Here is a 24954-nt window from a genome sequence, read left to right on the forward strand (position 1 = left end):
AATAAGTTCTGAACAGACTAGTTCAATAGAAACTACTATATCATTGGGAGTGATTTGCAAAGGCAAATCTACTTGACAATTACATCACAGAAGAGATTCAAAACATCACAGGACAGTTGAACTAAATGGTTTTCAAGGTCTTAATTCCCACACTGAGATTTTAGGATGCTATGATAAAGGCTTTATGAAGTCTGCATTATAATTTTTTTTAATGTTTATTTCAGAGAGAGAGACAGCATGCATGCAAGCAGGGGAGGGGTAGAAAGAGAGAAGACAGAAAATCTGAAGCAGGCTCCATGCTGACGGCACAAAACCTGACATGGGGCTCAAACCTACAAACAGTGAGATCATGACCCGAGCTAAAGTTGGACACTCAACTGACTGAGCCACCCAGGCACCCCTGCATCATACTTTTATAAGTAAAATAATCAACGTAATAAAAACTAAAATTTCAAAGATAAGACCAAAAAACTCTGTGTTCATTCACAATGTATTTACATTTCTGTGAAGAATAGTATATTTAAAAAAGGTACCTTTCAGACACATCAGGATGTGGCTGAGTGGGAAATGAAGATGATTCTCCAGAAATCCCAGCTGTTTGTAGAGCTGATGACTGTTGCCCTCCTAGCTGGCCATTCTGAACTGTACTCGCTTGTGTAGACATGGATCCTGTAGCACTACTGTTCATACTGCCAAAGGGTGGAAATGAGGGTAGTTTATTTGATGGTACTCCACTACTCAAGTTGGAGGATGATGAAGATGAAGTTGAAGTTGTGGTCAAAGTTGAATTAGCTGTGGCAACTGAAGAAGACATGGCAACACCTGAAGTCATTGTCATAGTGCTACTTGCTGCAGATGCTAGGGTGGCAGATGGAGTATTAGCATTTCCAGTATTTGTCATCTGAGGTGGAGTAATCAAAGATTGACTTGTAGGGGCAACTAAATTTGGCTGGGAGAGTAGAGAGCTGTCCAAAGGCTGGGAAGCAAGATAAGGACCTAAAGATAATAAAAACAGGCAGTATATTTAATTCTTTATTTTACTGATTGGTTCTTTTTTTATTCTACTATGTGAATAATTATCTAGTTGATGCTTTTTTAAATCACCCTCCCTTAGTTACTTGCTAGCAGTGTAGCAGATATAAGCTTTTTATTTCCCCCCAGAAACTGAAGAAACAAATTTTAAATGGAATTGAAAAAGCCAGCATTTTCATACAAAATAAAGGAATGGTTCCTATGAAAGTATAACAAAATTATATTTACTAGGCATAATTAATTAGATGAAAATAATATCGAGCAAATTTTCATCAAACCATTCAAAGGGTTCCTAATATTGAGTGAATTGGGAGCTAACTAGATATAAATAAAATAGAAAATGTTATTATGGGATTCATATTATCAGGATGTCTAATGAGGGTCAATATTTTGGTTCTGTGTTTCCTTGGATTAAGTCTAAAGTAAGTCCATTGATATTTAATTCAATGTTAATTCAAGGGTGTTAAAAGCAGTCTTAAATAGATGTCATTTTCTTAGTTCCAACAAAGAACTGTTTCTTGGTGTTGTAGAGGTAACAACAAGTCATTTTATCTCTAAACCAATAATAAATCTTAATGTTAATAAGCTTAAATAAAAACACAAATTCATCAGATCCAAAAGAAGCAAAGGAAATTGTTTATACCCTCAATTTCTTCTTACCTGATAGAATCCCTATTTTGGGAATCAGCAAACTTTCTCTGCAAAGGGTCAGACAGTAAATATTTTGGGTTTTGTGGGTCTCACAGTCTCTGTCACAACTATTCAGCTCTGATGTTATAGCACAAAAGCAGCCAAACAATATGTAAATGAGCATGGCTGGGTTCCAATAAAATTTTATTTACAAAAACAGCTAATACACTAAAGCTACACTTTGCTACCACTGATCTTATAAAATAAATGCAAATTTAATACCTAAGTCATATCTGCAGACTTGTGCATAAAGCTTGAGTTTAGAAAATGCTTCATTGTTACCATCAGCTGCCTGAGAGAACCATTCTGCTACCAACTTTTCTGATAGTTTCTTTGATGCAGTAGATCCAACTCTCATGATCCCATCTGTCAACAGTCGAGAAATAGGTCTATGCTGACCTAGTCGACAGGACTAGAGATATACATAAAGAAAACAGAATCAGTGAATTTACTATAGTATTTGAGCACACGTTATAAAATAAAGCATTTAATTTATTTTTACTTATTTTTTAAAATATCTCTTACATATTTTAAATAATTATTTATTCATTTATTTTTATGTAATCTCTACACCCAACATGGGGCTCCAACTCACAAGCCCAAGATCAAGAGCCACATGCTCTAACAACTGAGCTAGCTAGGAGCCCCAAGCATTTAAGTTATTTAAAGTAAGCTTTATAATTTATAATTAACATTTGGAATAAAAATATCAAGAGTGAAATGGTACATCTTTTTCTCTTTCACATGAGAAATCCAAATTAAACTATCTCCAATGAAACAAAACACCTAGATAAGAATGGCACAAGAACCATAGTTTGAAGAATGAAAACTTGCAGAATACAGATATAACTGAGCATAAAAATGCACATATATCCCAGTCAAATCAAAATAAAAACTGTATATACATTATGAATTTGCCAGCTCTCCCTCCAATTCTATGGGCCACTGATGTCTATTACAAGAAGCCCAATATCAAATAAGTTTGTAATACTAAATTAAGAAAATATAGAGAGGATTTCTTTACTCTTAAGACTTTCAAAGGCTTTAATAATCTAATATGAATAGTGAATCTCTAAAAAAGTAATATAAAGCATGTTTCCCCAGAGCTATTTAATCATGGAACTTTTGTCTGGAGAGACTTTGCAGAACAAGTAACACTCTTTGGGAAATAATTATTTCCCAAACACACGACAGATGACTTGCAATTAAATGGAACATTTATAAGGAACTAAACTAACACAAACTAACAATTCAGATTGTCAAATTAAATTTTAAGGACTGGATTTCCAACATTTGTAGGAAAAGAAAGGTATAATCAAGTAAGGCTTTATGTCCGGTACCACTTAAAATTTGTAATCACTGCACTCATGATGGCTACAACATGAGAATTATAACTTTAAGAAGATCAGTCAAGAATTTCAAAAAAAAATAATGATCATAGAGAAATCTGGCACAGCTTTATTTTATGAAAGTGAGGCCTAGTGTCAGTACCTGAGGTCCTAGAGAATCAGGACTAGAATTTTCATAAATGTAATTTTTTCCTGGCTATTTAATACTACCCTTTGTTTCAGAAAAAAGATGATCATAAAAGGTACATATATGCCCTTGAAGGTTTTTCCCCAATACAGCAATTTCTACTGTGACACATGGCACACATATCCAACAAAGGGTCCCGGTCTAATGCCGTGAAGAATATAACTGGCTAGTATGAGAACTACACAACTAGTCTCACATCATTATTATTCTGTACAATCAACTGAACTGCCCAGTATATTTCATATATAAACATACAAATTATAGTCTTAAAATGCTACCTCTTTTTAAACACCTACCTCATATATTGCAGTGAGGTCTCTAAAAAAGCTTTTGGCTCCATTTAACAAGGCTTCATTTTCTGGACATAGTACAACATAGGCTATATCTCTTTGAGATCCATAGGGTTCCAGCATAAGTCTCTCCCAATAAGGGAGTGCAAATGGAGAAAGCACCAGAAAATCATAATCATAACCCAACAAAAACGTAGGGATTGGCAGTGGTTCTGGGGATTCATCAGTTCCTAAATAAGAAAATCAGATTTTAAGAAAACATTTTACAGCAGTTACATGTCTTTTTTTTTTTTTTAATGTTTATTCATTTTTGAGACTGAGAGAGAGAGAGAGAGAGAGCACATGAGCATGTGTGCAGGTGGGGGAGGGGAAGAGAGAGATGGGGACAGAGGATCTGAAGTGGGCTCTGTGCTGACAGCAGCGAGCCCAATGTAGGACTTGAACTCACGAACTGTGAGATCATGACCTGAGCTGAAGTCGGATGCTCAAGTAAGACACCCAGGTGCCTCTGTCTTTTTTATTTAAATGTCAAAATTACTGGAGTCATTATTAGAAGTAATTAAAGACAAAAACACGTAAAGCCAATGACTGAGACGTGTCCACAGTTAGGCATTTGCTAAATGATCTTTATAAAACATTATGATTTATACCTCATTTAAATGTAAATCCATTGGAGCACCTGGGTGACTCAGTTGGTTGAGCTTCTGACTTCAGCTCAGGTCAAGATCTGCTGGTTCACGTTTGAGCCGCACATCGGGATCTCTGCTGTCAGTACAGAGCCCTATTCAGATCCTGTCCTCCCTCCTTCTCTCTGCCCCTCCCCCACTAAAGCTCACACACTCTCTCTCAAAAACAAATAAACTTAAAAAAAATAAGTGTAAAAAAATTAATTTAGAATGAAAAAAGAAGTACAAAAGAAAACATGGAAGAGGAGTTTTATTTTTTATAAATTTGGACTGGGGAAAGCCCTTCTAAGCATAACATAAAAACCTGTCCATTTAAAAGTTGATTAATCTGGGGAGCCTCGGTGGCTCAGTTGATTAAACGTCTGACTCTTGATTTCAGCTCAGGTCATAATCTCATTGTCATGGGATGAGCCACACATCAGGCTCTGTGCTGACAGCACGAAGCCTGCTTGGGATTCATTCCCTCCCTCCCTCCCTCCCTCCCTCCCTCCCTCTCTCTCTCTCTCTCAAAATAAATAAATAAACATTTTTTAAAAAGAGTTAATTATTATAACTACATAAATTTTAAAATTTGGCACAAAACGCATTATACAAAAGCCAAATGATTAAACAATGAATTGGAAAAAAGATGTGCAATACATATGACAAAAGGTTCATTTCCTTACCATATAAAGGGGACTTATAAATCCCTAAGAAATGATCAACAAGCTAACAGAAAAATGGGTAAAGAATATGAACAAAATCCACAGAAACAAATATACATAAAAAGATCTCAATCGCATTAAGAGAAGGCAAATTAAAATGGTGAACAGTTATAACATTTACTATGTGCTAGATACTGTTCAAAGATCTTTTACATATATTAACTCTTTTAATCCACACAAAAACCATGAGGCAGATACTAACATTAGCCTCAGTTTTAAATTTTATTTTGAGACAGAGACAGAGAGAGAGAGAGCGTGCGTAAACAAAGGAGGAGCAGAGAGAGCGAGAGAGAGCGAGCCAGAGAGAGAGAGCCAGAGAGAGACAGGGAGAGAATATCCCAAGCAGGCTCCACACTCAGTCCAGAGTCCAATGTGGCACTTGATCCCACCAACCATGAGATCATGACCTGAGCCGAAATCAACAGTTGGGACACTTAACTGAGGCACCCAGGTGCCTCCAAATATATTTTAAAAGCTCCAATTACTCCCACCTTTCAGAGACAATCTTCAATAGATAGTTCAAGTATTTTTTTTTTAAGTTTATTTATTTATTTTGGGAGAGAGACAGAGACCATGCAAGTCGGGGAGGAGGAGGAGGAGGAGGAGGAGGAGGAGGAGAGAGAGAGAGAGAGAGAGAGAGAGAGAGAGAGAAGGAGAGAATGCCAAGCAGGCTTCGAGCGGACAGCGTAGAGCCTGACGTGGGGCTCAAACTCACGAAACTGCAAGATCATGACCTGACCCAAAACCAAGAGTAGGACGCTTAACCAAATGAAGCACCCAGGCACCCCAATAATTCAAGTATTTTGAACGTTCTTTCTTTACAGATGACCATAAATCTACTGTGTACCATATACATATACACATATATATGTATATGTTTTTTAAAGATTTTTAAGTAATCTCTATACCCAATGTGGGACCTGAACTCACACCCCGAGATCAAGAGCCACATGCTTCACCTATTGAGCCAGCCAGGTGCCTCTAACTGTGTACCACATTGAGTATTCCTTTGCTACTCCTACAACCAGCAAATTTCTTCTCGTTTCCCCCCTTTTGTGCAAATGAAGAACTCGGGGTCTTTTATCACTACTATTATCCCCTCCATTTGCCCGATTTTTCATTCAATTTTGTAAAATGATAATTTGCAACGAAAGCAATGTTCATTTTAAAAAATTTTGGCAGTATGATTCTTTCTTTCAAAAATCTTAGATTTCATAAAATCTCACTGGTCAGTCTAGCCTGTATAAATAGATCTAGGTGAGGCTGTTCTTTCTGAAGAGGGGTTGGAGAACCCAGTAAACTGAATGTTGGAAATGTTCAAACAAAGGTTAGGACTGACCACACTGGCATTAAGCCAAGCAAATGCTACAAAAATATTTTAAAAAGACGAATGTGCTTATTCTAAGTTAGGCACAAAAATGGAGGACTAAAATAAAACCAGTCAATACACATTACTATAAATTACTTACCATAAGAGCCTCGGCCAGCCATTTTATGAAATTGTTGCCAAGTAAGAGGACCTTGAACTCCCCAAGGCCTTACTGTTCTTTTTTTCTGAATAGCATCCTGAAGAACTGGCTGAAGAGATAGGAGCATTCGAAGTATATCCTGTGAGCACTGCATACTCACATCTACAACCATTAAAAAAGAAAAAAATAAGAATTACTATTGCCAACACAAAGAACTTTTTTTTTTTTTTTAATGTTTGTTTATTTTTGAGAGGAGGGGAGGGGCAGAAAAATAGAGACACACTGAATCCTGAGTAGGTTCCAGGCTCTGAGCTGTCAGCACAGAGCCTGACACAGGGCTGACACAGGGCTCAACCCCACAGGTCGTGAGATCATGACCTGAGCTGAAGTCAGACACTTAGTCGACTGAGCCACCCAGGCACCCCAAGAAATAAAATCTTAAAAAAACAAATACATGAAAAAAGTTCAACTTTCTTCATCAAGATTAAGCATCTGTTTGTGCAGAAAACTGTATTAGTTTTGATCTCAAATGATCTGTAGAAATGGTTCTTCTAGATCCTTACCAATGAACAGACGTAATGAAAGTTCTTGTAACTCATCTCCACAAAAAAGTTAATCATTAGCTCACTAACCAATTTATAAATTAATCAAAAAATTTCTTCCTTTTTGCATTTGTTTTGGATGATTTTGGTAGTTTTGGTAGTTTAGGAGAAAGAACTCTACCTCACGGTGAAATGAGTTATAAATTGTGTACCTTAGTTACTACCCCTATGGTAAAATGATCTGATAGAGAAGACTAGTTACATTGACTAAAATTTAATTTGGAAAGTAAACCGTAACAATTTTGAAATACAGAACTTATACAGTAACAGATAACTTGCTCACACTATAAAAAGTGTTATAATATCCACAGATATTTTGTAAACCTGGATTACAGATTTATAGATTATCACATTATCATGACCTGCATTTCTGACCCACTATCAGAATGGGTATGAAAGATGTTGCTCTTAAATATCAAAAGGCTTTAAAAAACAAAATCACTAAATGTTACTGATATACTTAATCTGCTCCCCCAGTAGGTTTAGTTGTAGCATTAAACATGCTTGAGTACTTTTACAGTAAGCCATTTAACTTTAGTTCATTATTATTATTGCCTAATTTATTATATCTGGCTTTCATTCCCTATATCTAAATAGCATATGAATTAGAATTTAATTTCAAATATACTGCTTAATAACTATTATGCTTAAATAAACTACTGTATACACAATAGAATATATAGTCAGTAAAGTAACAACAGAGCTATCTGAAATGGACTGACTTACACACTGGTAAAGCAAAAGCAAGTTATAAAACTATCTATAGAGGATATTTTACACAAATAGTATAAAATATAAATGTGTATTCACATAAAATGAAATCTAGAAAAAGTTGCTATTGGCTAAGGTGGTTTGTCATAATCACATGGGAACTTTTTAAAAACATGCAGGGGCGCCTGGGTGGCGCAGTCGGTTAAGCGTCCGACTTCAGCCAGGTCACGATCTCACGGTCCGTGAGTTCGAGCCCCGCGTCAGGCTCTGGGCTGATGGCTCAGAGCCTGGAGCCTGTTTCTGATTCTGTGTCTCCCTCTCTCTCTGCCCCTCCCCCATTCATGCTCTGTCTCTCTCTGTCCCAAAAAATAAATAAACGTTGAAAAAAAATAAAAATAAAAAAAAAATAATAAAAAAAAAAATAAAAACATGCAGAGGGGTGCCTGGGTGGCTTGGTCGGTTAAGCATCCGACTTCGGCTCAGGTCATGATCTTGCAGTCCGTGAGTTCGAGCCCCGCATCGGGCTCTGTGCTGACAGCTCAGAGCCTGGAGCCTGTTTCAGATTCTGTGTCTCCCTCTCTCTGTGACCCTCCCCCGTTCATGCTCTGTCTCTCTCTGTCTCAAAAATAAATAAACGTTTAAAAAAAAAAAATTTAAAAACATATGCAGAGCTACCCTGAGAAATTCTGACCTGGGTTTAGCTCAGGAATTTGTATTTTGAATACTTTTTCATTCTTTTAGAAAGTATATTTATTTAAGACCTACTATGGGCCAAGAATTACGCTAGCTGCAAGAAATATACTGTGTAAATTAATTCTTATTTACATCTTGAGGGATCTTATAATCTTGTGGGGGAGACAGACATGAAAAAGAATATAAATGTATATAGTGACAAGTGCCAAGTCTCTATTTAAGCTGAAGCCTGTTTCGAAAGCAATGATTTAAAAGGGTATAAAACAATTTTTAAGAGGGATCATGAAAGATAGCACATAGATCAGTACAAACATTACTGAACACCCAGAAATCTCACATTTATGGTCAATTTATTCTTGACAGGGCATCAAGACAAATTAACAGGGAAAGAATCTCATTGACAAATAGTTCTGTTGACAGGTAGATATTCACATGCAAAAGAATAAAGCTAGACCCCTTCCTTACACCTAATACAAAAGTTAATTAGGAATTTATTACACTCCCATATATAAGTGCTACAAGTATAAAACTCTTAGAAATAAAAACGCAGGAATACATATTCATGACTTAGGGTTAGGAAAAAGCCTTTGTAGATGGGATGCCAAAGCACAAGCAATGAGAGAGTAAGTATGCTGAACTTCATTAAAGCTAAAATTTTTTCTGCTTTGGGGCACCTGGGTGGCTCAGTTGGTTAAGCATCCAACTCTTGGTTTCAGCTCAGGTCATGATATCATGTTTTGTGAGTTCAAGTCCCATGTCAGGCTCAGTGATGACAGTGCGGAGCCTGCATAGGATTGTCTCTTAAAATAAATTAACTTAAAAAAAACAAACAACTCTTCTACCTCAAAGCATACTGTTAACAAAGTGAAAAGACAACCCAGAGAACAGGAGAAAACATTTGCAAATCATGTATCCGACAAGGGACATGTATCCAGAACATGTAAAGAACTCTTATAGGGGCACCTGGGTGACTCAGTCGGTTAAGCATTCGACTTCGGCTCAGGTCATGATCCTGTGGTTTGTGGGTTTGAGCCCCGCATTGGGCTTTGTGCTGACAGCTCAAAGCCTGGAGCCTGCCTCGAATTCTGTGTCTCCTTCTCTCTCTGCCCCTCCCCGTCTCACACTTTCTCTCAAAAATAAAAAGTTAAAAAAATAGTAACTTACAACTCAATGATGAAAGGATAAAAAGTCTAATTACAAAATGAACAAAGGTTCTGAAAAGATAATTCTCCAAAGATATACAAATGGACAACAAGCACATGAAAAGTCATTAGGGAAATGCAAATCAAAGCCACAATGAAATAATACTTCACAGTCACTACAATGACTGTAATAAAAAAAAACACAAAATGGGGCGTCTGGGTGGCGCAGTCGGTTAAGCGGCCGACTTCAGCCAGGTCACGATCTCGCGGTCCGTGAGTTCGAGCCCCGCGTCGGGCTCTGGGCTGATGGCTCAGAGCCTGGAGCCTGTTTCTGATTCTGTGTCTCCCTCTCTCTCTGCCCCTCCCCCATTCGTGCTCTGTCTCTCTCTGTCCCAAAAAAATAAATAAAAACGTTAAAAAAAAAAAAAAAGACACAAAATGACAAGTGTTAATGAGGATGTGGAGAAAGGAGAACCCCACACACTGCTGGTGGGAATGTAAAATGGTGCTTTGGAAAACACCTGGCAGTTCCTCAAAAGGTAAAACAGAGTTCTATGACCCAGCAAGTCCACCCATTGAGTAATGAAAACATGTTCACATAAAAACTTGTACACACATGTTCATACCAGCATTATTCATAATAGCCAAACAGGAGAAACACTCCAAATGTCCATCATCAGATGAAAGGATAAATAAAGTATGGTATACCTGGATACAACAGAGTATTATTTGGCAATAAAAAGCAATTACGGGGAGCCTGGGTGGCTCAGTTGGTTGAACACCCAACTCCTGATTTCAGCTCAGGTCATGATCTCATGGTTTGTAAGTTTGAGCCCTCACTGGGCTCTAAGCTGACAGTGCAAAGCCTTTTTGGGATTTGTTCTCTTTCCCTCTCTCTGTCCCTCGCCTGCTCATGCTCTTTCTCTCTCTCTCAAATAAATCTTTAAAAATTTTTTCAAAAAAAAAGCAATTAAGTACTAATGCATGCTACATGGATGATCTTTGAGAACACTATGCTAAGTGAAAGAAATCAATCATAAAAGACTACGGTATGATTATATTTATGCAAAATGTACTAAAAAATCTATATACAGAGAATGTAGGGGCACCTGGGTGGCTCAGTCGGTTGAACGTCCAACTTCAGCTCAGGTCATGATATTGTGGTCCATGAGTTCAAGCCCCGTATCAGGTTCTGTGCTGACAACTCAGAGCCTGGAGCCTGCTTCTGATTCTGTCCTCCCTCTCTCTCTGCCCCTCCCCCACTCACACTCTGTCTCTCAAAAAATGAATGTTAAAAAAAATTTCATATAGAGAGAATATAGTTGACTGGCATGGAAAGGGAGGGTTTGGAGGGAACTTCTAACGGGTATGAGGTTCCTTTTCATGGTGATGAAATGTAAAATTGACTCATGATGGCTATACAACTCCATGAATACATACCTTGCTTTACTGTGTTTCACAAATACTGCATTTTTTTAATAGACTGAGTTTGTAGCAACCCTGCAACAAGCAGGTCTATTGGTGTCACTTTTCCAATAGCATTTGCTTACTTCATGTCTCTGTGTCACATTTTGGTAATTCTCCCAATATTTCAAAGTTTTTCATTGTTATTACATTTGTTATGGTGATCTGTGATCCATTAATGATCTTTGATGTTACTATTATAAATTTAGGGGGCACCACGAACCATTCTCACATAAGGCAACAAACCTAATAAATGTTGTGTGTGTTCTGCCCTACAACTGGCTTTTCCCCCTCTCTCCCTCTCTTTGGGCCTCTTTATTCCCTGTGACACAACAATATTGAAATTAGACCAATTAATAACCTTACAGTGGCCACTAAGTATTCAAGTGAATGGAAGAGTTGTACTTTAAGTCAAAAGCTAGAAATGATTAAACTTAGTGAGGAAGGTATGTTGAAAGCCCACACAGGCTGAAAGCTAGGCCTCTTGCACCAAATAGCCAAATTGTGAAAGCAAAGGAAAAGTTGAAGAAAATTACAAGTGCTACTCCAGTGAACACACAAATGATTTTAAAAAATCAGTCTGTTAGCTGATATGGAGAAAGTTTTAGTGGTCTGGATAGAACACAACATGTCCTTAAGCCAAGCCTAATCCAGAGCAAGACCCTAACTTTTTTCAATTCTGTGAAGGCTGAAGAGGGGTGAAGAAATTGCCAAAGAAAAGTCTGAAGCTAGCAGAAGTTGGTTCATGAAGTTTAAGCAAAGAAGCCATCTCCATAACACCAAACTGCAAGGTGAAGCAGTAAGGCTGTTTAAGTCAACTTCCTGCAGCAAGTTATCCAGAAGATCTAGCTAAGAAAATTAATGAAGATGGCTACACTAAATAATAGATTTTTCTTTTAATGTTTATTTATTTATTTAGAGAGTTAGAGAGCAAGCGCAAGTTGGGGAGTGGCAGAGAGAGAGAGAGAGAGAGAGAGAGAGGGAGGGAGAGAGGGAGAGAGAGAATCCCAAGCAGGCCTCATGTTGTCAATACAGAGCCTGACATGGGGCTTGATCCCATAATCCACGAGATCATGACCTAAGCCGAAATCAAGAGTCAGACGCTTAACTGACTGAGCCACCCAGGAGCCCCAAATAATAGATTTTTCAATGCAGATGAAACAACCTTCTATTGGAAGAAGATATCATTTAGGGCTTTCATAGATAGAGAGAAGTTAATGCCAAGTCAAAGGACTTGCTGTCTTTCTTGTTAAGGGCTAATGTGGTTGGTGACATTAAGTTGAAACCAATGCTCATTTACCATTCTGAAAATCCTAGGGCCCTTAAAAATTAAAAAAAAGAAAATAAAAAGAATTATGTTTAATCTTCTCTGCCCTGGAGCTATAAAATGAACAAAGCCTGGGTGATAGCACGTCGTTTACCTCATGATTTACTGAACATTTTAAGTCCACTGCTGAGATCTATTGCTCAGAAAAAAAGATTCCTTTCAAAATATGACTGCTCAGTCTATAGCCATTTGACCCTGAACACGCCCAATCTCCTCAAAATATGACTGCTCAATGACAATGCACCTGGTTACCCAAGAGCTCTGATGGAGAAGTATAATGAGATTAATGTTGTTTTCATCCCTGCTAACACAGCATGCATTCTGTGGCTCATAGATTAAGGATCAAGTCTTATTTATTTAAGAAATAATTTCATAATGTTGTAGCTGCCATAGATAGTGATTCCTTTGATGGATCTGGGCAAAGTAATTGAAAAGCTTCTGGAAATGATTCACCACTCTAGATGTCACTTAGGAACATTTGTGATTCATGGGAAGAGGTCAAAAAACAGCATTAACAGGAGTTTGGAAAAAGCTGATTGCAACCCTCATGGATGACTCTGAGAGATTCAAGACTTCAGTGGAGATGAGGTGGAAATACAGAACTAGAATTAGATGTGACTGAATTGCTTGAATCTCATGATAAAACTTTAATGGATGAGAAGTTGCTTCTTATTTTTGAGACAGAATCTACTTCCAGTGAAGATGTTTTGAAGATTGAAATGACAACAAAGGATTTAGAATATTACATATTCTAAATATATATATACACACACACACACACACACACACACATACATACTTTGTTGGTAAAGTAGCAGCAGAATTTGAGAGGATTGACTCCAATTCTGAAGGTTCCACTGTGGGTAAAGTGCTATCAAACAGCACCTCCTACTACAGAGAAACTGTTTATGAAAGAAGACTCAATCAATGTGGCAAATCTCACTGTTGTTCTCATTTTAAGAAATTGCCACAGCTACCTCTCAGTCTTCAGCAACCACCATCCTCTCAGTCAGCAGCCATCAACAATGAGGCAACCAGCAAAAAGATTTATGACTTGTTGTAAGCTCAGATAATGGTTATTAGCATTTTTTAGCAATGTAGTATTTTAAAATTAAGGTTATACATTTTTTAGACATAATGCTGCTGCACATTTAATAAGACTACAATGTAGTGTAAATGTAACCTTTATGTGCACTGGGGAACCAAAATACTCATTTGACTCACTATACTGTGATATTCGCCTTACTGTGGTAGTCTGGAACCAGATGCACAATGTTTCCGAAGCATGCCTGCAGTAAAAACCATTCAACCATCTGTACACTTATAAATGAGAGAATTGTATGGTATGGCAGTCAATAAAGCTGTTGAAATCAGAGTTATCTTGGAGTTTTGTAATGGTGAGGATGGGCAGAAATATGGGTAATTTTTACTTCTCGGTTTTTTCATTGTCTAGATCCTTTCTTTTCAGCAAGTATGCATTTTTTAAAAAATTAGAACAAAGCTTTTCGGATGTTGAAAAAAAAATTAACATTACCATTAAGATACACAAACTGCCGGGGTGCCTAGATGGCTCTTTTGGTTAAGCGTCCCACTCTTGATTTCTGATCAGGTCATGATCCCGCAGTTCGTGAGTTCGAGCCCTATGCTGACAGTTGAGCTCTGCACTGACAGTGTGGAGCCTGCTTGAGATTCTCTCTCTTCCCCCCTCTCTCTGGCCCTCTCCCACTTGTATTTTCTCTCTCTCAAAATAATAAACATAAAAAATAAAATATACAAACTGTTGTTTATAGATTTTTAATTCCTTCAAACAAATATTTTAACACCTTGGACCTCTACCATATGCCAGGCACTGTTCTAAGTATTTGGGATATATCAACAAGCAAACCAGACAAAAATTCTTGCACTTACACAGAATTTGCATTGGGTAAATTTAATGGAGATAATAATAATAAATTATACAGTATGTTAGAGGGTAATATGCACACTATGGAAAAAAACAAAACAAGCAGGATGGAGAATGTGGAGAGGGGTTTGCAACTTTATACTGAGAAAATGGTATCTGAGAAGATTTAAAGGAGACAAGACAGTTACCCATGTAAATATGTGGGGGAAAGTTGTCTCAGGCAGAGGAAACAATTAGGGCAAAGGTCCTACCTAATGTAGGACTTTTCCTTTCATGATGCTACTGCAGTTTAATGAAAGCATTCCAATAAATATTACACATTTAGGTTTTAAAGCACTGTTTTATACTGAAATGTATAAAAAGGCATTGCTCTTTTTGTTTTAAATTATTCTTAAAAATTATTTATTTATTGGGGCGCCTGGGTGGCGCAGTCGGTTAAGCGTCCGACTTCAGCCAGGTCACGATCTCGCGGTCCGTGAGTTCGAGCCCCGCGTCGGGCTCTGGGCTGATGGCTCGGAGCCTGGAGCCTGTTTCCGATTCTGTGTCTCCCTCTCTCTCTGCCCCTCCCCCGTTCATGCTCTGTCTCTCTCTGTCCCAAAAATAAATAAACGTTGAAAAAAAAAAAAAAATTATTTATTTATTTAAGTAATCTCTACACCCAATGTGGGGCTCAAACTCATGACTCTGAGATCAAGAGTGGCATGCTCTTCCAATTGAGCCAGCCAGGCATGCTTGTTTTGAATTAGCTTAACACAAGTTCTGAGGATGAAATTTATCTTTATGGTTGTAAAGTTTTGGTTTACATTAATGTCTACTGTTACACAAAAAATATTAAGACTCAATATTTTCTATTATTTGGAAAATAAGTTGGTTCTTTTTTTTGAGGTGCATCTGGCCTAAGTTCTTTTTTTATTTTTTATTAGAGGTAAAACTGACATAACATTAGTTTCTAGTGTACAATGTAATGATTTAATGTTTGCATATGTTGTAAAATGATCACCACAATGCCTCCACAGCCTATATTCTTAACTATCACCTACAGCTGAAAACAATCCTGCCCTTTTTTTGAACATCTACAACATTCACTTATACCTTTTTCAACTTGGTCCTTGAGTACAATGAGTTTGATGAATCATCAAATTATGTCATGAACAAAATATTAACCACTGGTCCATGTATTGCCCTCCTATCTTATATCACAAATTTTAATAATATTATGAACAACTATGATCTCATGACCCAAGAACTAGAACATCACCAAAGTTCTTCTCTCTATCCTATCCCTCCCTCAGCTTTTTAAAATTAACCACTATCCTGGGGTGCCTGGATAGCTCAGTCGGTTAAGCGACTTACGCCGAGGTATGACTTTGGCTCGGATCATGATCTCGCAGTTCATAAGTTCAAGCCCCGTGTCAGGCTCTGTGCTGACAGTGTGGAGCCTGGAGACTGCTTCGAATTCTAAGTCTCCCTCTTCCTGCCCCTCCCCCTGGTCATACTCTCTCTCTCTAAAAAATAAACATTAAAAATTTTTAAATAAGATGAAATTATTAATAAACAAATGAATGAATGAATGAGTGTAGGAGATTCATCGTATCTCCCAGAATGCTAACCACATTGTTTTGCATGTGTCAAAAAGATGACTGAATTAGCAAATGACTCATGGACCAAATAGAGAAGTTATTATACGGCATATACCACCTTAGAAAAGATCCTTACCAAAAACCACATTCTGAAGGAGGCAAATTTTCTGTGTAACAGTCAAAAATTAGAAAAGTTAGTGGTATACTGAGACATATTTTAAAAACTGTTGGGGGGCGCCTGGGTGGCTCAGTCGGTTAAGTGTCCGACTTGGGCTCAGGTCATGATCTCACGGTTCATGGGTTTGAGCCCCACTTCGGGCTCTGTGCTGACAGCTCAGAGCCTGGAGCCTGCTTCAGATTCTGTGTCTCCTTCTCTCTCTGCTCCTCCCCCACTCACGCTCTGTCTCGAAAAAAGTAAATAAACATTAAAAAAAAATTAATAAAAACTGTTGGGGTGCCTGGGTGGCTCAATCAGTTTAAGCGTCTTGACTCTTGATTTCAGCTCAGGTATGATCTCACAGTTTGTGAGTTTGAGCCCCACCACTGGAGGCTCCGTGCTGACAGTGAGGAGCCTGCTTGGGATTCTCTTTCCTTCTGCCACTCCCTGCTCCCCACTCTCTCAAAATAAATAAATAAACTTTTGAAAAAACTGTAGGTTGGTTGGTTGGTTGGTTGTGCCTGAAAGAAAAAATATCTGGGGGCACCTGGGTGGCTGGCCCAGTTGGTTAAGCATCTGACTCTTGATTTCAGCTCAGGTCATAATCTCACCATTTGTGAGTTCAAGCCCTGCATCACACACTGCATTGACAGTGTGGATCCTGATTGGGATTCTTCCTCTCTCTCTCTCTGCTCCCCCCACCTGTGCTCTGTCTCTCAAAATAAATAAATAAAAACTTAAAAAAAATTTTTTTAAATATCTATTTTAATAATAATAATGGCAACTTAAATTAATTCAGTACTATATTCCAAGCACTGTACCAAGCATGTAATATGGATTAAATCATTAGCTTTTCTTTTTTTTTTTTTTTTTTTTTAGTTTTTTTGAGTTTATTTATTTTGAGAGAGAGAAAGAGAGAGGGAGAGCGTGCGCGCACAAGCAGGGAAGGGGCAGAGAGAAGGAGAGACAAAATCTTAAAAGCAGGTTCCACACCATTAGCACAGAACCCGGTATGGGTCTTGAATTCACAAATCTTGAGATCATGACCTGAGCTGAGATCAAGAGTCAGACACTTAACCAATCGAGCCACCCAGGTGCCCCTAGATCCTTAAAACTCTACACAGCTAGTATTTGACGTTGTACCTTGTAGAACATTATTTGACGCTGATGATCATTTTCTCCTTCTTCAAACATTTATTGTACCTATTTGACTTCTAGGACACCCTACTCTCTTGGTTTTCCTCCCACTTCCTTGGTTTCCAATCCTGGATCCTTCCCTTCTCCATCTCTAAATGTCAGTTCCATCCTTCTCTCTAGTTACTCTCTATGTTGTTAAATCCAGCTCCATAGATTTTAACACTGATAACTTACACTAGAAAATTTTAATCTCCAGACCCAACCACTCCTGTGAATTTAAAACTGTTATCTCCACATATGTACTCGACCTCCTCTCCCAGTGTTTCCCTCCTCTATAATTAGAACCATCATTCATCCTGCTGCTCAAGCTATCCTTGATGCCTCATCATTTCTTGTATGTATCAGCAAATCCTATAGGTTCTACTTCCCAAATATACCTAGAACCTACTACTTTTATCTCCAACGCTTCCAATCTTGTCTAAGTTACCATCATCTTACACCATCTTTCTAAATGCTTCCTAACTATTCTATCTACTTCTATTCTTACCTTCACAGCACATAATAGCCAGAATGATCTTTTAAAAAAATAGACAGAAAAAAGACCGTGTTATTTCTCTGCTCAAAACTGACCTATAGCTTCCCATCAGTCTTAGAATAAACTATAAAGGTTTTACACAGTCCCTAAGACCCCTACATGATTTTGGTTTTTGGCTAGCTCCTAGATTCATGTCTGACCAATCTCCCCATCACCCAATTCATTCCAGCAACAATGTCTCCTTACTGTTCCTCAAACATGTTAACCATACTACTCCCTCTGGGTCTTTGCACTACCTGAAACACTCTTCCCTTAGTTATCCACATAGCTCCATTCCCTCACTTTATGTAGGACTTTGCTCAAATGCTGTCCCTCGGTAATATTTTTCCTAACCATACATCTAAAATAACCATACACACCTGGGGCACCTGGCTGGCTCAGTCAGTAGAGCATATGACTTTTGATCTTGGGATGTGAGTTTAAGCCCCACACTGGGTATAGAGCTCACTTTAATTAATTAAAATAAATCATGAAGTACTTACCCAAATAAATTAGTGTCCTCCTGTCTTTTTCCACTCCTTTCCACTTGCTTTTTCTTCAAAGCCATTTATCACTATCATTATATAATTACTTTTTTTTTTTTCGTTTATATGTTCTACACTAAATTATAGACTCAAAAAAGGCAGGAACTAAGTTTGTTTCATTTAATGCTGCACTTTTATAAAGGAACAGTGTGTGGCACATATCAGGTGCTCAGTAAATATTTAATGATTGAAAGAATGTTGAATAAAGCAGACAACTAGCAATTTTCTGTTAATTAACATCTACAAAATACCCTTTATACTCCCACATAAGTACATAATTACAGATTTACAAGAGCCATACTTTTATTGGTGAAATTAAACTAAACTGCTAGGAACTTCTCCCTTTAAAAATGTCAACCTTAAAGGAGTTTTCAGTCCAAATTTTAGTGTCTCTATTAGCTACATGGAAAACTGCCTTTAATACTTTATCCTCAGAAAGAAAGGCAAAGTCCTACAATTAAAGGAAAATAAACAAAAATTATTCCATTAGCATACTTACCATTTCTTTTGGACCAGGGGTGTAAGCATGAACTTTTCACAAGTGCTTCATCAACTTTCCCTCCTGACATGTTATCCATGAACTGACGCCCATGTTCTAATGCAAGGTAGCAGTCATTGCAACAGTCCCGCTCTTCAACTCGTACCCAATTACTAATTACACCAATTCTAGGAAAAGGATCTTGGTCTGCTGCTCCAAAGGGTGAAAATAAATTAGTGCACTGATCTTGTAGCAATAATATCAATTCGTCAGGGAATTTTTCAGATTCCTTTAGTCCTCCATTAACATGTTCAGCAGAAGTAGCCCTGAGAGCTTCAAAACGTTTTTCTGCTTCTTTGCCACATTCTGTGTTGCGTCCTATGATGTCTAGTTCATCTTCAAGAAATAATCCTGAATTGTTTCCAAACTTTCTGTTCATGACAGCACTGAAGCCACAGGTACACCTATACTGTGCTTCCTGCATTGGATCTGGAATGTAAACTCCAACATCGGCACCCTTGATATTCATATTGCAGACACAGATACAGCAACTATCAAAGTTACAGTCTTTAAACAAATTCATAACTGATTCTGAAAGAATGAGGTTTACATAAAGACTGTGTGCTTCAGGGATGGAAGGAACAGTTGCAGGTTCAACAGAGTTAAGGGGTCTGCATGTGGATGGCGTGGAAGCTGGTGAATACAAATCTGAATTTTCATATTTGACTGAACCTTGAGCACTAGCAGGTCCACCAGCTCGAGGAGTCCTTGGAGTCCTTGGAGTCCTTGGAGTTGGAAACCTAGGTGTAGATGGAGAAGGAAGAATTCCTGCTCCACTGTTACTAGGAGGTGCACTGCTAGGAGGCATCCCAAAAGAAGTATGAGTCTGAGGTGTATAAGCAGGACCATATTCTTGATCAATAGTACTTCCATCGCTAGTGTTACCAAGGTGAAAGAAAATTAAACACATAAAGGAACATATTAGTGATATGAAACAGAACAAAAAATGTCCAGTATTTTTCAGTAACACTGATAATTATGAAAGTACAATTACTGCAAAAATTACAAGTAGAATTAAAATGTATTTCTGGTTAATAAATCCACTCTAGGTGACTGTTGTGGACTGTGGACCAACCAACTAGCTCCAAATTGTAAATAAAATCTGTTTACACTTATCCACACCTAAACATCCACCTTTACTATCTATAGTTCTTATACTACAAATAACCATATTTCATTGATCCTAAGATGCCACTGTTAAAAACAAAACAAAAAAAACTTCTAATTTCAGAGATGTTTACATGCAATAAGGGACAATGGCCATTTAAAGATGTCATAAGACACCCCAATTTCAGATACTAAAATATGAAAAGTATGTGATATGGCAAATACACAAATGGCATTTAGAATTTTAGAGCAAAATAAACAGTGCTTCTGAAGACAATCAAAAAACAAAAAAAAAAAAATGAAAGCAAGTAATCAATGAGTAATAATACTTAAATTTTCCAACAATTTATCCACACCCAACTAATACCATTACAATTTATTGATCAAAAAATAATTCTTAGAATCTTTAAAACCCAGCATCTTTTTTCTAAATACTAGCAAAGCAGGCACCTCTATGAAAAAAAATTAAAGCTATATAAGCACACCTGTAGTATACCAGTAACATAAATCTGTATCATACCCCTCTTTGATGAATGGCACTGCAGGCCCTGAGGAAAGCAATTCCAATTTTCCAACAGTCCAACTCTGACGGTAAATACACTCTTCTGGCAATTTGATAGGAGGCAGACATTGGCTTGGGAGACTTTTTAGAGGTGCAAACATGGAACACCCCACCAGAACTTGACAATTTTCAGGCTTATAGACATACGAAAAATCCTACAATACAAAAACCATGACTTTCACCATCTTATCTTCCAAGGGAAAAAAGCTAAACTGTCTCTATCTAGTCTCTTTTCCCGTCTCTTTAAACAAAATAATAAAATGTAAATATAATTCTATTCTTTTTTTTTTTAAGTTCATTTATTTATTTAGAGAGGGAGAGCATGCACACACACGACAGAGAAAGAGGGAGAAAGGACAGAGAAAGAGGGAGAGAGAACCCCAAGCAGGCTCCACACTATCAGCACAGAGACGGATGCGAGGCTCAGTCTCACGAACCGAGAGATGACCTAAGTGGAAATCAAGGGCCAGATGCTTAACTGACTGAGCCACCCAGGTGCCTATTATTCTATTCTTAAATGCATTCTTTTTATTTCCAGTAAAATTAACATACACTGTTATATTAGTTTCAGGTGTACGATATAGTGATTCAACAACTCCATAAATCACCTAGTGTTTATCACCTAACTCCTCTGATAATTATCAGTTTGTTCTTTATAGTTAAGAGTGTTTCCTAGTTTGTCTTTTTTTTCCCCTTTGCTTATTTGCTTTGTTTCGTAAGTTCCACATAGGAGTGCAATTATATGGTATTTGTCCTTTTCTGACTTATTTCACTTAGCATTACACTCTCTAGCTCCATCAAGGTCACTGCAAATAACAAGACCAAATTCTTTTTTATGGCTAAATAATATTCCTATGTGTGTGTATCTTCTATCCATTCATCTGTTCAATATCGCTCATCATCATGGCTATGCAAATCAAAACTACAAGGAGAGGGGAGTCTGGCTGCCTCAGTCGGTAGAGCATGCAACTCTTGATCTCAGGGTTGTGAGTTCAAGCCCAATGTATGGTATGGAGTTCACTTACAAGAAAACAAAAACAAAAACAAAAACCCCTTATGATGAGATATCACCTCACACCTGTAAGAATGGCTAAAATAAAAAACACAAGAAACAGGTATTGGAGAGGATGTGAAGGAAAAGGAACTCTCTTACAATGTTGGTGGGAACGCAAACTGATGCAGCCACTGTGGAAAACAGTGGTGGTTCCTAAAAAAGTTTAAAACAGAACTACCCTACAGTCCAATAATCACACTACTGGGTATTTACTCAAAAATTACAAAAACACTAATCAAAGGGATACATGCACCCCTGTTTATAGCAGCATTATTTACAACAGCCAAATTATGGAAGCAGCCCAAGTATTCTTAAATGCATTCTCTGTAGTTTCACCACTATTCAGCCTTCAAATTTGTTAATTACAAAATGAGAATCATGACAGATTTTTTAATATAGCAACAAACTAACTAAATCTATAAGAAAATATTGGAAGTGAATTATTTTTCCAGAAATATAAAATACTTACTTTAATTTCAGAAGGTTTGGGGCTACAGAATCCTTCATCAACCTCAATTTTGAACTGTGTTCCAACAGTAGAACTATTTCCTTCTAGAACAGTTCCTCCAGGTGTTATATCCATACTACCATATTCTTTATTACTCATATTCATTGGGGAAAATCCCATAATATGCTGTTCCAACGATGGTGGTGTAGGATACATTTTATGAAGATCTGCAGTGCCTATAATTAATAAAGCGCACATTTTAACATTAAGACTAAATAAAAAGAAGTTAATTAATCTGTGTTTAAAAGAAAGGGGTGGGGAATTTTATTCATATTAGAAGTTGCGGATTTATCTGCAGCAGATTTGGGAAGCTTACTTATGCAAGATAATGGATCCAGATTTCCTGTTTTTGATTCCTTACAGCTGGATTTATCATCTGTTCCATTTGCTGACTTTTTAGATCCAGGCTATTAACAAAAATAAAAACACATATTTATCTGAAATTTTAAATCCAATGTGATCCAAGATCATTAAGATGTAACTTGAAGGTCAAACCCATTCATCAAATATAGTATTCTGAATTTATGCTAGAGCCAAAATGAGATACTAGAAACAATTTATAAAGACCTAAAACATATTTTAAACAATCACTGAACCCAGATTATTTTGTCTGTTTATATGATAATCCTGCAATTTAACAGAGGGAAAAGTTCCTCCAAATAAAAATGACTAATACTTTCAGAACACAGAAGAATAACCTACCACTTAAAGCCTATTAAAATTAAAAAAAAAAAAAAAAAAGAAAACGGAAATCTGCAATAAGGATTTGTAATACAGAACCGCTTTTTAGAAAAAAATACTCCTAAAACATTTGTCCCCTCAAATAAAATACATCAAATTTTCCTATATAATCAATCACCTCTCTGAATTCTAATTTATATTTTTACCTTGTTTAATAACCTCCTCTCCCTAGAAAAATGCTGCAACTCGTAAAACAAAAGCATACACTTCAGAAAGATCTCATATGACAAACAATAAATAGTATACCTAACTAAAAATTAGTTTTAATACGTTGAACAAACCAAGTTTTACTATCTCCAATCTATCACCAATGTTTTTATATTTGGTTATATCTAACATGGTTCTAAGTCTCCTGTTAGCCTCTTTGTCATAAACATAACAGTTCTAATTACAACCTTCTTACCTCACAATATCCATAGCTGATACATGAATAGTAACAGGAAGCATAAAAGTATCAAAGAATTCAAGGATATATTTACCTAGTAAATGGTACTCTCTAAAATATACTATATTTTGGGATATAAAATGTTAGTTTATGTACAGCTATACCTGCTGTATATCACTTAATTGAAGACACCAAATGTGCCTATATGTGTACGTATGTGTATATATACACAAATACACACAGTGTGTATCATACACAAAAGAGGATTAAAAGTATATGTTATATAAAAAAGTATGTATTATATAGGACAAGAAAGACCAAATGTACTACAGACGTTTTCAAGCTACCTTTATGCAGATGAAAATGGAATTCCCTTTTATGACAATGCAGCACTCAGTTCACTAATCTGACATTCTAACAAACCTCATTTTAAGTTTTCTTTTATAATCACCTTTGTGTGCAAATGGATGTTCAAAATTAAATACTACCTCTTCTTCCTTTTTCATTATTATAGTATATTGCTGTCTTAAAATAATGGTTGTGATGACAAACATTCAAAAGAAGTGGTATTCCTTAATAAATTGACAAGGCATACAATTTTAATGTTAATTACTTATTATTCTTATCTAAGTGAGTCAATTCCAGGGTCATTTCTCAAATGAGAGGATTAAAGAATAGGAAAATAATTCTGCTTCCTAAAGATTGCAGAAAAAAAATATATCGTAGCGTTCAAATTAAACTTAATCACACATCCCAAACATAAAAAAATAAAGAAAAAACACACATGGTTTGTAGGTGACACTATGCCAAGAATGCTCAAACATAAGTTTAAAAAAAGGAAACCAATTAATAAAATTTTATTCCAAAATACTTCTTATTTTTCAGGGCCAAAACATACTGTTCAAGTCACACATCACTTCTGAAAAATAAGTCTACATGAAATTAAGGAAAAGATATTATAAATCTTAGCCATTAATAGAATACTCACCGTTAATTCATCTTCATCAGAATTGAAAAGATTATCAAGGTCAGTATAAGAGACAGCCAGGTCTGAGTCATAAATCAAGCTGGTTGATGGAGGGCGGGCATGACTAGTAGGGCGTGGAGCATCTACACGTCAACCAAAAAGGCAAAATAAAAAATTCCACTACTGACCAAATAAGTATTATTCTATTTATTTAAACTAGATATCTAACTTTAAACCTATTCTGCAATAAGAAACTATGATTTCCTTGGGGCGCCTGGGTGGCTTGGTTGGTTAAGTGTCTGACTTCGGCTCAGGTCATGATCTCAAAGTCTGTGAGTTCAAGCTCCGCTTCAGGCTCTGTACTGACAGCTCGGAGCCTGGAGCCTGCTTCAGATTCTGTGTCTCCCCTCTCTCTTCCCCTCCCCAGCTTGTGCTGTCTCTCTGTCTCTCTCAAACAAATAAACATTAAAAAAAAAAATTAAAAAAAAAAAAAAGAAACGGTGATTTCCTTAAAATCTAGAAATTTTTTCATAGAAATAAAATTGCAAATAAATGTAGTAACTTCTCCAGGAAGCTCACTAAAGGCTATGTAATCCATAACATGGCTAAATACTCAGATTTTATATAACAAATAAAAAGATATACACTAACAGGACAATAGTACACACACACACACACACTTTTATTTTTCTATCTTCCACATTTTTAGTTTTCTATCTTCCTGAAAGAAAGAAACATAGTACAATGATTAAGTGCCCTGGCTCTTGAGTCAGAGAGACTATCATGAATTTGAATTCCCAACTATGACACTAACAATATGACCCTGAACAAGTTACTTAACCTCTCTGTA

General features: G+C 36.8%; 1 protein-coding gene across 1 annotated transcript in view; it reads right to left on the bottom strand.

Moving 5' to 3' along the window:
- Positions 1–24954, bottom strand: part of MED13 (mediator complex subunit 13) — a 110051-nt gene that overhangs the window by 18967 nt on the left and 66130 nt on the right. The window contains exons 12-20 of the mRNA XM_086686786.1: positions 24126–24247; positions 22328–22418; positions 21973–22187; positions 20408–20604; positions 18742–19655; positions 6408–6569; positions 3555–3778; positions 1945–2134; positions 534–996 (exon numbers count right to left, since the gene is read on the bottom strand). Of these exons, the coding sequence (XP_086542912.1) occupies positions 534–996; positions 1945–2134; positions 3555–3778; positions 6408–6569; positions 18742–19655; positions 20408–20604; positions 21973–22187; positions 22328–22418; positions 24126–24247 (2578 nt within the window). The remainder of the gene's footprint in view (positions 1–533; positions 997–1944; positions 2135–3554; positions 3779–6407; positions 6570–18741; positions 19656–20407; positions 20605–21972; positions 22188–22327; positions 22419–24125; positions 24248–24954) is intronic.

Source organism: Puma concolor, chromosome E1 (assembly GCF_028749965.1).
Source record: "Puma concolor isolate L17-30 chromosome E1, mPumCon1.1.hap2, whole genome shotgun sequence".
In the NCBI taxonomy this organism is placed as follows: domain Eukaryota; kingdom Metazoa; phylum Chordata; class Mammalia; order Carnivora; family Felidae; genus Puma; species Puma concolor.